General features: G+C 39.2%; 1 protein-coding gene across 1 annotated transcript in view; it reads right to left on the bottom strand.

Annotated features, from left to right (window-relative positions):
- PLXDC2 (plexin domain containing 2) overlaps nt 1-13591 on the bottom strand; it is a 245476-nt gene that overhangs the window by 11066 nt on the left and 220819 nt on the right. The window contains exon 12 of the mRNA XM_060782367.2: nt 13062-13100. Coding sequence (XP_060638350.2) covers nt 13062-13100 — 39 coding nt within the window. The remainder of the gene's footprint in view (nt 1-13061; nt 13101-13591) is intronic.

The following is a 13591-nucleotide window of genomic DNA, read 5'->3' as shown; positions in this document are numbered from 1 at the left end:
CTCCTGACGTTTCGCCCGCATCTATGGCAAGCATCCTCAGAGGTGAGACCTCACCTCTGAGGATGCTTGCCATAGATGCAGGCAAACGTCAGGAGAAATGCCTCTAGAACATAGCCATATAGCCCGAAAAAACCACAAGAACTGAGTGATTCCAGCCATGAAAGCCTTCGACAATACATTTTCATGGAAGTTGTTTGTCTAGCCACCACAGTTTGAAGCTGACTTTGAACTACATTAAATAGTCAGTGTCGATGTGGTCTCCGTAAAATGGTATAGTCCTGCAATATTTATTCTACCTTTTGAGAATGTGTGAACTGAATATAGATTGCATAGTTATCAATAGATCCAGTGCCATGATGGTTTCCTTCCTCCTTGTTTTCAAAGTTGTAGTTTCATTTCTTCTCTTCTGCATAGAGATTGCCACACACTAAAGAATGCCTGGTAAGATCAGTGCTTAGAAAGGATACTTTCTGGACAATGGCTCCTCAGTTATCATGTCTGCTGGCTGGATGATTCTAATAATGATTCTAAAAATTATAGTCAGAACAGTTTTTTTCCAAGCTGATTAGGGCAATATGGGTGTACAGTGTTCCCTCACTTATTGTAAAGGATCTGTTACAGGACCCCCTGCAATAAGTGAAAATCTGCAAAATAGGGACGCCATATTAATTTTAATATTTATACATTTTTTAAATTAATTTTTATACCATTTTCTTTTACAGTGAAAGAGGGAGAACAATTATTGTGATAGAAAGTTGTGAAGTTTAGACAGACCGTGGGGGATAAAATAAAGGGTAAGAGAGGTAGGGAGGGGCCCAGAAGTAGAATAGAAAGGATAAAGGGGAGGTAGGAATGGGTGGAGAATGGGATGGGGGTCAGACGAATGTGTGCATCACTTCCGTTCAGTCCGCAGAGGAGTGATTATCTCGTTGTATTGTTCCTTTTTCCTGTTCCTTGCTGTCCTTGCTGTCCTTGCTCTTCTTACCCATCGACTTTTAAGTGTCCAGTTTGAATTTGCTTTTCAGATATTCTTCCATGTCCTTCCAGCTTATTTGTTTGGTCTTACTGAGTTCTTCTATTTGACTCGATAATCTGTCACAAATTCTGAAATCTGTTATTTTCTTTATCCAATCTTCATTAGTTGGGATCTCTTTACTTTTCCATTTCTGGGCTATCAATATTTTGGCTGCTGACGATAAATAAAACAAAAATTTTTCTTCATTTTTCTTCAGACCTAAATCTGTTATGTTCAATAAATAATATTCAGGTTTGAGCTCAAACTTTGTTTTAATAATGTTTTGTGTATGTAAATGAACCGTCGTCCAAAATTTTTTTAATCTTCTTGCAATTCCAATACAAATGGAAATAGGTTCCAGCTTCCTTTCCGCACTTCCAGCACTGCGTATTGTTATTTTTACTAAATTTCGCCAATTGTACAGGTGTCAAATGCCATCTATAGAAAACTTTGTGCCAGTTCTCTACTATGCTGCTGGCTCTAGTGTATTTAAGCTTGACCTTCCATACTTGTTCCCATTCGCTTATTAGTATAGAGTGGCCTATATCCCTGGCCCACTTGACCATATTTTCTTTTACTATTTCCGTTTCAGTATTCCACTCTAACAGGTTTCGATACAAGATTCTAACCAGCTTCTTATCCTTTTTCATAATTATATCCCAACACGTGTCCTTTTCGCTAAATCCCACTTTTAGATCTTCCTTTAAAGTTTCTTTAATTTGTATATATTGTAGCCAATTTAGTTCTTTATCTTCCCTCTTTAATTCTTCCATAGACCTCAGGTGCCATTCATTGTTGATTTTAACCAATAGTTGCCTGTAATTAAGCCATCTACTTTTCGGTAACTCTCTTTTATGATATGCCTCTATTGGCGATGTCCACATGGGTATTCTGGGGTAAATGATGTCTTTATACTTGTTCCAGGTCTTTAGTAGGGGGCCTCTGATGTAATGATTAGTAAAGTTTTTTTCTATCCTTGCCTTTCCATAGCTTAGGTAAGCGTGCCACCCTCTTCTAATGTCATAACCTTCTATAGTTAATATTTTTTTTTGCTCCAGAGTAGCCCATATTTTCACCCATGATAAGGCACAGGCCTCAAAATACAGCTGCATGTCCGGCATGGCCAATCCTCCCCGACTTTTGGCATCTGTGAGATTTTTAATCTTAATTCTGGCTTTTTTCCCCTCCCATATAAAATTTAATATTTGTTTGTTCCATTTTTGGAAACATGTATTTGTCTTAATAATTGGTATCATCTGGAACATGAAAATCATCTTAGGTAATACACTCAATTTTATGGCTGCGATCTTTCCTAGTATAGATAGATTTAAATATTTCCAGTTGTTGAATTTCTTTATTATATTACTCCAGGTTTTTTCATAGTTATCCTTAAACAGATTCATATTTGAAGCCGAAATTACTATGCCTAGATATTTAATTTTATTGACCACTTCAATTCCAGACTTCGAAACAATCTTTACCTTTCTTTCTGCCTTAACATTTTTAGTAAGAATTTTTGTTTTATTTTTGTTTATCTTAAATCCTGCTAGTACACCAAATTTTTCAATTTTAGATATCCATTTTTCAATAGTTTCTAATGGAGACTCCATAATGCAGACCACATCATCTGCGAACGCTAAGGTTTTGTATTCTTCTGATCTTATTTTGAGGCCTCTTAGCTCTTTATCCTTTCTTAAGTCCTCCAATAAAACTTCCAACACCAAAATAAACCAAAGAGGGGAGAGAGGGCACCCTTGCCTTACCCCTCTTTGTATTTCCACTTCCTCTGTTCGCAGGCCATTGATTAGTACATTTGCTGTTTGTTTGGAGTACATTGTCTTTACTACATTCATTATAGGGTAGCCTATATCCATTTCCCTCAACAAGAGTAGTAGGAATTCCCAGTTCGTGTGGTCAAAAGCTTTCTCCGCATCGAGAAAAAGCAGACCTACTTCCTTTTGGTGGTTTTTTTCGTAATACTCTATGATGTTAAGGAGTAACCGGCTGTTATCTCTCATCTGCCTTCCCGGTAAAAAACCTCTTTGATCCTCGTTGATTTTTACTCTTAGTAGTGCTTTAAATCTTTCTGCTATTATGCTTGTGAATATCTTACAGTCACAATTCAGAAAGGAGATGGGGCGGTAGTTTTTAAGTTTTGTAGTCTCGGTGTTCTCTTTGTGAATTAGCGATATGTATGCCTCATTCCATGTCTCCGGCATCCCCTCACCTTTCAAGATGTTATTCATTACTTCTCTTAAGCAAATGATTAATTCTTCCCTGAATGTTTTGTAGTAAAATGCCAACAACCCATCCGGGCCCGGGGCTTTATTGTTGGCCATCTTCTTTATAGCTCTTATAATTTCTTCTTCTTCTATAACCTTATTCAATGATTCTCTTTCTGCGTCGGATATTTTGGGGATTTTCTGATCTGAGATGTACTTAATTATATCCTCCTCTGAGACTACATCTTTCTTATATAATTTTTTGATAATATTCCCTGAATTTCCTCGCAATCTCTTTTTCCTTCGTATAGGTCTTACCTTCTTCTATTATTTGTGTAATGAAATTCTGTTGTCTCCTCTATTTATTTATACATTATTTTATATATTGTTTTCTTACCTGTGCTTCTTACCTGCCTCCCGGCCCATCCCAAGGGCACCTACCTGCCTCCCTGGCCTCCGCAGACCCCTACCGAGCCTCTAGAGCCATGCAGGTAGCAGCAGGCCAGGGAGGCAGGCCTTCCCTATCACACCTTAGGCCGCCGCACTTCCGGGGTCTGTGGAGGCTAGGGAGGCAGGCTTTCCCTGCCGCACCTCAGGCTGCCGCACTTCCGGAGTCCTTGGCCTCCACTGGATGTAAATATTTCATATTTTATACTTTTATTAGAATTTTCAAAAACCTGCGAATCAGCAAGTCCGCTAAAAGTGATCTGCAAAGTAGTGAGGGAACACTGTACTATATACAGAGACATCATGGCACTACTACTATCAACTAAAGGCAAAGGTGCTAGTGTTATAATGATCTTCTGGTTTCTTGTGTAGAACTTGTGAAGAGAATAAGCAAGGTATTAATAATAATAATAATAATAATAATAATAATAATAATAATAACAACAACAACAAAACAACAATAATAGGAAAAGTTTGGGGCTTTTTAGCTTACAATTCCCAGAAGCCATAGAAGGTCAATAGCCATGTTGACTTGGGTGGGTGCTGAAGCTGCAAAAATAAACTCTTCAGCTTTGATTAAGGTCATGTAGGTATGGTGCAGAACACCCTCACTATCTAGTGCCCTGCAAATGTTTGGGATCCAATTCTCCTAATCCCAAACCTTTTACCAAGATGGCTTTAACTTGGAAATCAGATGGAGAGCAACAAGTTGGTGAAAACTGAATCAGAAATATGTCTGCCTGCTGGATTCATCAGTCACCCTTACACGTTTTCAAAGGTCCCACAACACATACTCAGTAACCACATTCCATTCATAGAGGTTATGAGTTGTGTCAGTAGACTGTAAAGAAACTATGATTTCTCTTTGCTCAGTTTATCAGCTGAACTACTATACTAGCCACCCAATGACTTTCCAAAATCTTGTAATCATTATGAATAATATTCAATGTGGTACAAACTAAAGGCATGATTGAGCAATAGATCTTACTCTTCTACTCCCGTAATCCCAACTCAAATGCCTGCAGAAAGGGGAGCAATTTATCAAAGAATATGGACTGCCTATCGCAAGGATGCAAATGGAAGAGAATGAGCCAAAATCAATAACTTTACAAGTGGAACAAGACTTCCCTACCTAGCAGTTTCCTCTCTCATAGCAACAGCATAAGACATGGTTCAGTATTTTCAGTGGGTAGAGTATTTGAGTAATACAGAAAACTGCAGATTCCAATTGTTTTCTCTGGCTGTTCCCTTTAAGATTGATGAGCTATGTAACTGGAATGGCATGCGCAACACAGGCCAATCCAGAGTAAGGCTTACTAATAGATATCGAATACAAAAGTTTTGCTGATCTGTTGATTTGCTTCTTACATTCTCGATGAAACAGGTTTGCTGAATTGCTGGTTTGCAAATCATCTTGTATGCATGTGATTTCTAGTTCAAACAGGACAGATGGTTGGATGGAATAGGAAAACTGGCAACTAGTTATCAACTGTATCAATAATGGGGAGAATGTTCTCGCTCTGACTGTCTCAACTTCACTTTGGCTTCATAGACCACAAGATTGCCACACATTAAAGGATGTCTGCTAAGGTCAGTGCTTAGAACTGAATTTATAATATCTAGGAATGAAATCTTATTTTTCTTCGTAATTTTTACACTAAATCTCTTAGGAGCCCCCGGTGGCGCAGTGGGTTAAACCCCTGTGCCAGCAGGACTGAAGACCGACAGGTCGCAGGCTCGAATCCGGGGAGAGGTGGATGAGCTCCCTCTATCAGCTCCAGCTCCTTATGCAGGGACATGAGAGAAGCCTCCCACAAGGATGATAAAAACATCAAATCATCTGGGCATCCCCTGGGCAATGTTCTTACAGACAGCCAATTCTCTCACACCAGAAGTGACTTGCAGTTTCTCAAGTCGCTCCTGACACGATAAAAACACCCCAAAAACCTAAATCTCTTCTAAATCAGCACATTAAAATCTCAGGTTTCTATCTTGTCAGACAGCAGGATGATAGTTTTGATTTATAGGCTACTTATGGGTAAAACTGGAGATTTTAAAATCACAGAGGAGGAACAGAAAGTCTTATGTATGAACTGTCATCCCTAATAAGGTTAGATCCAGATTTTGCCATAGAGCAGAGTTGTTGAAACCAGTAGAACTCATATTACTCATGACTTACAAAAAGTCCACTGATTTCAATGTTTACTGCTAGATACGATTAACTTTTGACTCAACCCTTTATCTATAATTGAGTGAGACTTGAGGGGAAAATCTTATTCTTCCATTTTTACAATTTAAAGGATAAACACTGACATGGCTTTTAAATAGGTTTACATTTTCAGGAAACATAAAAGTGTTTCAAAAACATTGCAGACAGGAGAAACTCTTGCTTGACTTTAAGGACATGTTCTTGCTTGAAAATTCACTGTGAAAATGTGAGGAAGCTAAGTTTGAAAAGATACAGAAGTGGCAAAATCTCTCAACATAATTGCTGACCAGGCAAATGTTTCAGATTTTTTTAAAAAACCTGGTTTACTCATGAATTTTAACTGGTTAACCAAATCCCCAATGCTAAGTCTATGAGATGCAAAAAATTAAGAGTGCCTCCAGAACTGCAAGCACTATCTCAAGCAAATATTGACAATTTATTCACACTGTCATTACTTGCAGCGATAGCCAATGTAGTGAAGCAACCAAGTTGGGTGTGTGTGTGTGTTGAATGCTCTCATTAAGGAGGCCAGACTTGGTGTTGGTGGTTGACAGGGGTGGAGCTGCAGGCTATTGAAGGTTGCTCTGCCCCCTGCTCTTTGTGCTCTTTGCTTCAGTGTGAGCTAGGAGGCAGGTTTCAACCCCCCCCCGCCGAAATTTTCAACCCTCCCCATAATTTTCAACCCCCCCCCCGAAATTGTCAACCCTCCCCGAAATTTTTTTCTGGCTACGGCCCTGTTGCTGACTGCCAGTTCAATCCTGTTACTCCTGTTTTTATCAATCAACATTACAGTATCTAAAATGCTAATCTTGGAAAAATACAGTCAAACAGCCTTCATTCCAAAAAATCAGAAGTGACAGTGCTGGGAAGCAAGGAGAAGGCGATAAAACCAAGACAGAATTTACAGTGAGAGATCACTCTGTGCTTCCACACAGGTGTTTAATATTTTTAATTACAGGCGATTTCCACATAAAAATTAAAAAGGTCAGAACAATTTGACCTAAACTTGCAGCATGATTTAAAATGTAATTAAGTTACTGTGCGATAAATTATAGCCTTAGACATTGAGAGCATGAAAGGCCCAGGTGGGATTATTAAGAATCCTTTGACTGATTCTAATCAAGTATTGACAGCTGAGACCCCAAAGGATCACAACTAATGACAGAGTCTCATTGATCAGATATAACTCATTTCCCCCACGTTGATAAGAGTTTAAGGGGAGAATGCATTGTGGGAATGTGCATGACTTTTTTATTTCCCTTGCCTGGGATTGTCTGTTCTGTCCATAAGTCTGACAAAGCACATGATGTAGAAATAAAGAAAAGGAAAAAGGCTGACATATAAGAGACTGTTTATCAGTCTAGCCTGAGAGCTGTGGTAAAACAGTGCACAACTGACAAACCATTGTCATTAAACCCCCCAGAATGAAAAATTGTGGTAATTGATAAAGCTCAAAAAGGTTACTCTTTCAAACTACAACTATAAGAATCCTCCTTCTAATTCCATTCAGTTACAACATTGCATTTACATAACAGGATGGGACGTTCTGTGAATTATAATTCAAACAAGTAGTTGTTTCAAGCTCCAATATCAGGATAAGAAAATCCTGTTGGGAGAACTTGATGCCATTTGGGCATGACTTCACCTGTCTTCATTTTGTATCAGATATTAAGAAACCCATACAAGCAAAATTGTTCTCTGCAAAGTAAAGCTGTTTGTTGATTTATTCTTTTGGGTTCAAACCACTTTTAGGCCAATGTTTTTCATAGACTTAAAAATAACTGACATGAAAACAAAATGAGGTTTTGCTAAAGTTCAATTTGAGGATTACAATTGTCACATGATACTAGAAATCAAAGACATGCAACTCCATGCAGCATTATGTGGTAACCAGACTAGTGGAAACTTGGCTTTTAGTCCAATTCTTAAAGCAACTGGGATGATGCAGATCTCAAGAAAGATCCTGCTTCTCAACACTGCATCTACTTAGTTTGTTTTGGTAGTGATTCATCCTGGAGAATTTGAGAAGGAAATATCATATATACTTAAATCAAGGGCAGCTCATGGTTATTTATTTATTTATCATATCAGGAGCAAACCAAGGGTACAGTTGTAATGTATTTAAAAACACAAAGTTTAAAAACTTGGCATTATATTAAATGTTCTTTGACCAGCAGCTGGCCACTTGGAGTGCCTCTGGTGTTGCTATAAGGATGTCCTCCATTGCACATGTGACAGGGCTCAGGCTGCATTGTAATAGGTGGTCTGTGGTTTGCCCTTCTCCACACTCGCATGTTGTGGACTTCATTTTGTGGCCCCATTTCTTAAGGTTGGTCCTGCATTTCATGGTGCCAGAGCGCAGTCTGTTCAGTGCCTTCCAAGTCACCTAGTCTTCTTTGTGCCCAGGAGGGAGTCTCTCATTTGGTATCAGTCTGGGTTTTAGCCTGCCACTTTTGGACTGTCACTTGCTGAGGTGTTCCTTCGAGTATCTCTGTAGATCTCAGAAAACTATTTCTTGATTTAAGGCATTGGTGTGCTGACTGATATTCGGACAGGGGGTGGGCTGGAGATGTCACTACCTTGGTCCTTTCATTATTGGCTGCTACTGCCTGGTGGATGTCAGGTGGTGCAATACGGGATAAACTGTGTAATTACTCCAGTGGTATAGGGCGCAGTCATCCTGTGATAATGCAGCATGTCTCATTAAGAGCCACATTCACTGTTTTAGGATGGTGAGATGTGTTCCACACTGGGCATGCATACTCAGTAGCAGAGTAGAATAGCACAAGGGCAATTTTCGCTGTGTCTGGTTGTGATCCTCAGGTTGTGCCAGTCAGCTTTCGTATGATATTGTTTGTAGCACCCACTTTTTGCTTGATATCCAAGCAGTGCTTCTTGTAGGTCAGAGAATGGTCCAGGGTATTTCCTAGGTATTTGGGTGCGCTGCAGTGCACCTGTGGGATTTTTCTCAGGTAATCCTCAGAGCTCGAGGTGCTTGTCTGTTCTTAAGATGAAAAGCACATGTCTGTGTTTGAGATGGATTAGGAATCAGCTGGTTTTCTCTATAATAGGCAGTAAGAGCACCTAAAGCTTCGGAGAGCTTCTGCTTAAGCATCTCAATGCTCCCTGCTTGAGTGGTGATGGCACAATTGTCAGCATAGAGGAAACTCTCTGTCCTTTACAGTAGTAGCTGATCATTTGTGTAAATGTTAAACATTGATGGAGCAAGCACGCTTGCCTGAGGCAGGTCGTTCTTCTGTTTTCGCCATCTGCTTTTCTGGCCCTGTAATTCAACAAAAAAGCTCCTCTTTTGTAGCAGATTTCCTATAAAGCGGTTAAGGTGGTAGTCCTTTATGATATTATAAATTGTTCTCAGGAGAAGTGAACAGAAGCAACTTGCCACTCATGGTTGAGAATTGGGGAAAGCCCCAATGCTGCCTCAAGGGGCCCAGCCAGGCCTCCCTGTGGACTTTTGTGAATCTATTCAGAGAAGGCATGATTTTAAAAACAAAAGTTAAAGCATGCTTTTTTTACCAGAAAAGAAAGCATTAATTTCCCTGAACAAAGGTGAAAGCTTAGTCTGTCCTGGGAGAATTTAGAAGAACCAGCCTGTCTCTACTCTCTTGGCACTCCTTTGAGATCTACTGCACTGCCATTTTCTCACCCGGGCATTCAAAAAAGGCAGAAATAGTGCCACAGTGGAGAGAGTAGAGATGTTTGAAGTTTCTTTTTTAAGATCTCCCAGGACAGACTAGGCTCTCAGTTTTCACCATTCTACTCTGAGAATGGGACCGTGCCTTTTTTAAAATAAGAGTTAATACTTACATTGATGCATGGATAAGCTGATCTAGGTTTTTTGGGTCAATTTTTTAAAACTACAATTTCTAGACTTGCAAAGGCATTCGACACAGTGAATCACAGAGCTCTCTGGACCATCCTCCAGAAAATCGGGTGCCTTAACAAATTTGTGAACATCCTGCGGCTCCTCCATGATGACATGATGGCAACAGTCTTGGACAGCAATGGCTCCCAAAGTGACCCATTTAAGGTGGAATCAGGTGTCAAACAGGGATGTGTTATTGCCCCAACTTTATTTTGCATCTTCATCGCTATGACACTTCACCTTGTTGATGGGAAGCTTCCTACCAGAGTGGAAATCATCTATCGGACAGATGGCAAGCTATTTAACCTCAGCAGACTAAAAGCCAAAACCAAGGTTACAACAACATCTATTATAGAACTCCAGTATGCTGATGACAATGTCACCTGTGTGCATTCAGAAGAAGACCTACAAGCCACTCTAAACACCTTCGCAGAAGCATACGAGCAGCTCAGCCTGTCATTAAACATCAAGAAAACCAAAGTGCTCTTCCAGCAGTCACCAGGCAATCCTTCTCCAATGCCAGAAATACAGCTTAATGGTGTAACATTAGAAAATGTTGACCATTGCCGCTACCTTGGCAGCCACCTCTCCACAAAAGTCAACATTGACACTGAAATTCAACACTGCCTGAGCTCTGCGAGTGCAGCCTTTTTCCGAATGAAGCAGAGAGTGTTTGAGGACCTGGACATCTGTTGGGATACCAAGGTGCTTGTTTATAAAGCTATTGTCCTCCCAACCCTGCTATACGCCTGCAAGACGTGGACTGTCTACAGACGTCACATGCAACTCCTGGAATGATTCCATCAGCTCTGTCTCCGGAAAATCCTGCAAATCTCTTGGGAAGACAAGCGGACAAATGTCAGCGTGCTGGAAGAAGCAAAGACCACCAGCATTGAAGCGATGGTCCTCCGCCATCAACTCCGCTGTTGTCCCGATGCCCGACCACCGTTTCCCAAAGCAGTTGCTCTACTCTGAACTCAAGAAAAGAAAACGGAATGTTGGTGGGCAGGAAAAGAGATTTAAAGATGGCTCAAAGCCAACCTTAAAAACTGTGGCATAGACACTGAGAACTGGGAAGCCCTGGCCCTTGATTGCTCCAGCTGGAGGTCAGCTGTGACTAGCAGTGCTGTGGAGTTTGAAGAGGCACAAATGGAGGGTGAAAGAGAGAAACGTGCCAAGAGGAAGGTGCATCAAGCCAACCCCAACCAGGACCGCCTTCCACCTGGAAACCAATACCCTCACTGCGGGAGAAGATGCAGATCAAGAACTGGGCTCCACAGTCACCTACGGACCCACTGACAGAACACCGACCTTGGAAGACCATCATCCTCAGAGTATGAGGGATCGCCTAAGTAAGTAAGTAAGCAGACTTATACACAAGTAAATACAGTAGCCCATACTAGGCTTCTCAAACAAGATCTGTTGCTGTGGCTTCTACTTTTGCAAATTATATGCCTCATGCTCTCTTTCACGAGTGGAAAGGAGCAATCAGAACACGCTGAGTGGAACACTGTGACCTTTGCTGTGAAACAGTCTAGAGATACGTAGCACAGATGAGAAGCAATTAAGAACTGATTTGCTCCACTCTTCGTGGAGGAAAATCAGTTCTGAAGCACATTTGCTGGCAGAAAAGCAAACAACAGGACCTCCAAAATAAATAATGAAATCCCAAGGAAATAACAAGTTGAGTAATAGCTCTACTCCTAACACATTTCTGAAATTCTAAAATGCAAAAAAGCCTGCATTGGATAAAGAGCAGCAGCCCACTGATAAGGATGTGGAGGGGAAGTGGGATTGGAATTAACATAATGATACATTCTCCAATTATTTTGGTAATACCAAAAGTACCACAGACAGATGCTTAAATATTTAAGGGCCCTTCCAAACAGCTATATAACCCAGAATATAAAGGCAGATAACCCACAATATCTGCTTTGAACTGGATTATTTGAGTACACATTGCTATATAATCCATTTCAATGTGGATTTTATACCGCTGTGTGGAAAGGGCCTAAGAAGGAAAAAGGAAATCCACTTAGCATTATAGAGGTAAAAGCCTGAAGAGCCCTATCCAACAACAACAACAACAACAACAACAACAACAACAACAACAACTTATTTGCCCGAAGGCACTCAAGGGTGTTTCCAAAACAAATACATAAGCCTGATGCAACATAATGATGTAGCTATGATCAAATAAGCATGCTCAACACACTTTTGACTTTAGGAGGTACACCACAATATGATAAGTAATTTAGAATAAAGTGATTATGGTGAGTTGCATTATAAACTGGTTTTAGAGTAAAAAAAGGTAAGGAGTAAGCAAAAGGAGAAGAAAATGGGTAGGATGGGAGTAGAAGTCTCATTTTAAATTAAGTGTACATCTGAGGTGATTTGTTGAATAACAAACTAAAGCCGCAAGGCTATAGGAATACACTTTAAGTCAACATGTTTATTTTGCATATTGTTTCACAGAATGTATTTGTTCACTTATTTGACCTAGTTATCAAGGACTTTCTCTATTGTTTATTTATTTCCCACTTTTTCTCAATAAGGAACCCAAGGTGGATCAAATAACAAAATACAATTAAGACAATAGATAACACAAAAGTTAGAAACTATTGCATGAACAGGCATAATAAAAATATTCATTTAAAGTTTTAAATGATGTTACAATGCTAAAAATATGATTTCTCTCTGTACCAGACAGCGAGGTGTCGGTAAATGGAAAGAGGATTCCTTCTCTCAAAACTCAAATCAGGGATCAAGGAAGAAGGGTGATGAAAATAACAAAAGGCATTTTTCAGCTTCATTCTGATAAGGGAATTAAGGCAGGCTTTTATTTAAATGGCAACATTAAAATATATAAAAACAATATAGTCATAATGACTGAGAAATGTAATGTGTGTTCTTCTTCATCAGTGCTCCATTTATCTGTTAAAGAGCTTTGCCTTGAGTTGACTAGAGTCTTGATGTAAACAGATGAGTATCATAATCTATTGTTGTTTTCCTAGTTAGGAAAGGCAGAGAATACACTCTAGAAACCAATTAACGAATCTTGAAGAGGTTTGTCTAATTGTGACAATATGTTACACAGACAATAACAAGAATGTATACAACTGATGATCTCTCAGAAGGTCTTCCACAGTGCTGTGGCAGAGATAAATGAAATATCCTGTGAGCCCAAAACAAGACATTTCTCTGACACAGATTGATGGAGCTTTATGGAATGCTAGTTAAGTAATCCATTTGTGTGGTTTGAACACAAAGAAAAGTTGCACTTACCTCCATTATCTTTTAGATGTAAAGCTATCTTGGTATCATCTAGAAAAAGAAAATTAAAGCACTTAGAGAAAAGAAATGTATAGAAGGATCTGATTTAATGCACTGCAGGTTGCACATCTCTTAACTGAGATTTTGAAATCTGAAATATTCCAAAAGCCAAAATTGTCTACATGAATGTCTGAGATAATAGTGAGCCATTTGCTTTCCGATGTACAACATTATTTAAAATATTGTATGAAATTACTTTTAGACTATGTCTATAAGATATACAAATAACATAAAACAATTTTTGTGTTTAGACTTGGGTCTCATCTCAAAAATATCTCATTATGTACATATATGCAAATTCAGATTCCAAAATCCAAAAAAATAATAATATCTGAAATCCAAACTAGTTCTGATCACAAATATTTTCAATTATGGATACTCAACTTGAATTAAAAATATGATTTCAAATTTCCAAACTTAATAGTGTTTGGTTCTATAGTCACAATGGACTAAATGTCTAAGGATTGTTTTATCTACAATGA

This window comes from Anolis sagrei, chromosome 6 (assembly GCF_037176765.1).
Source record: "Anolis sagrei isolate rAnoSag1 chromosome 6, rAnoSag1.mat, whole genome shotgun sequence".
Lineage (NCBI taxonomy): Eukaryota > Metazoa > Chordata > Lepidosauria > Squamata > Dactyloidae > Anolis > Anolis sagrei.
The sequence above is the reverse complement of the archived record's forward strand: the minus strand, read 5'-3'. Positions and strand labels throughout refer to the sequence as shown.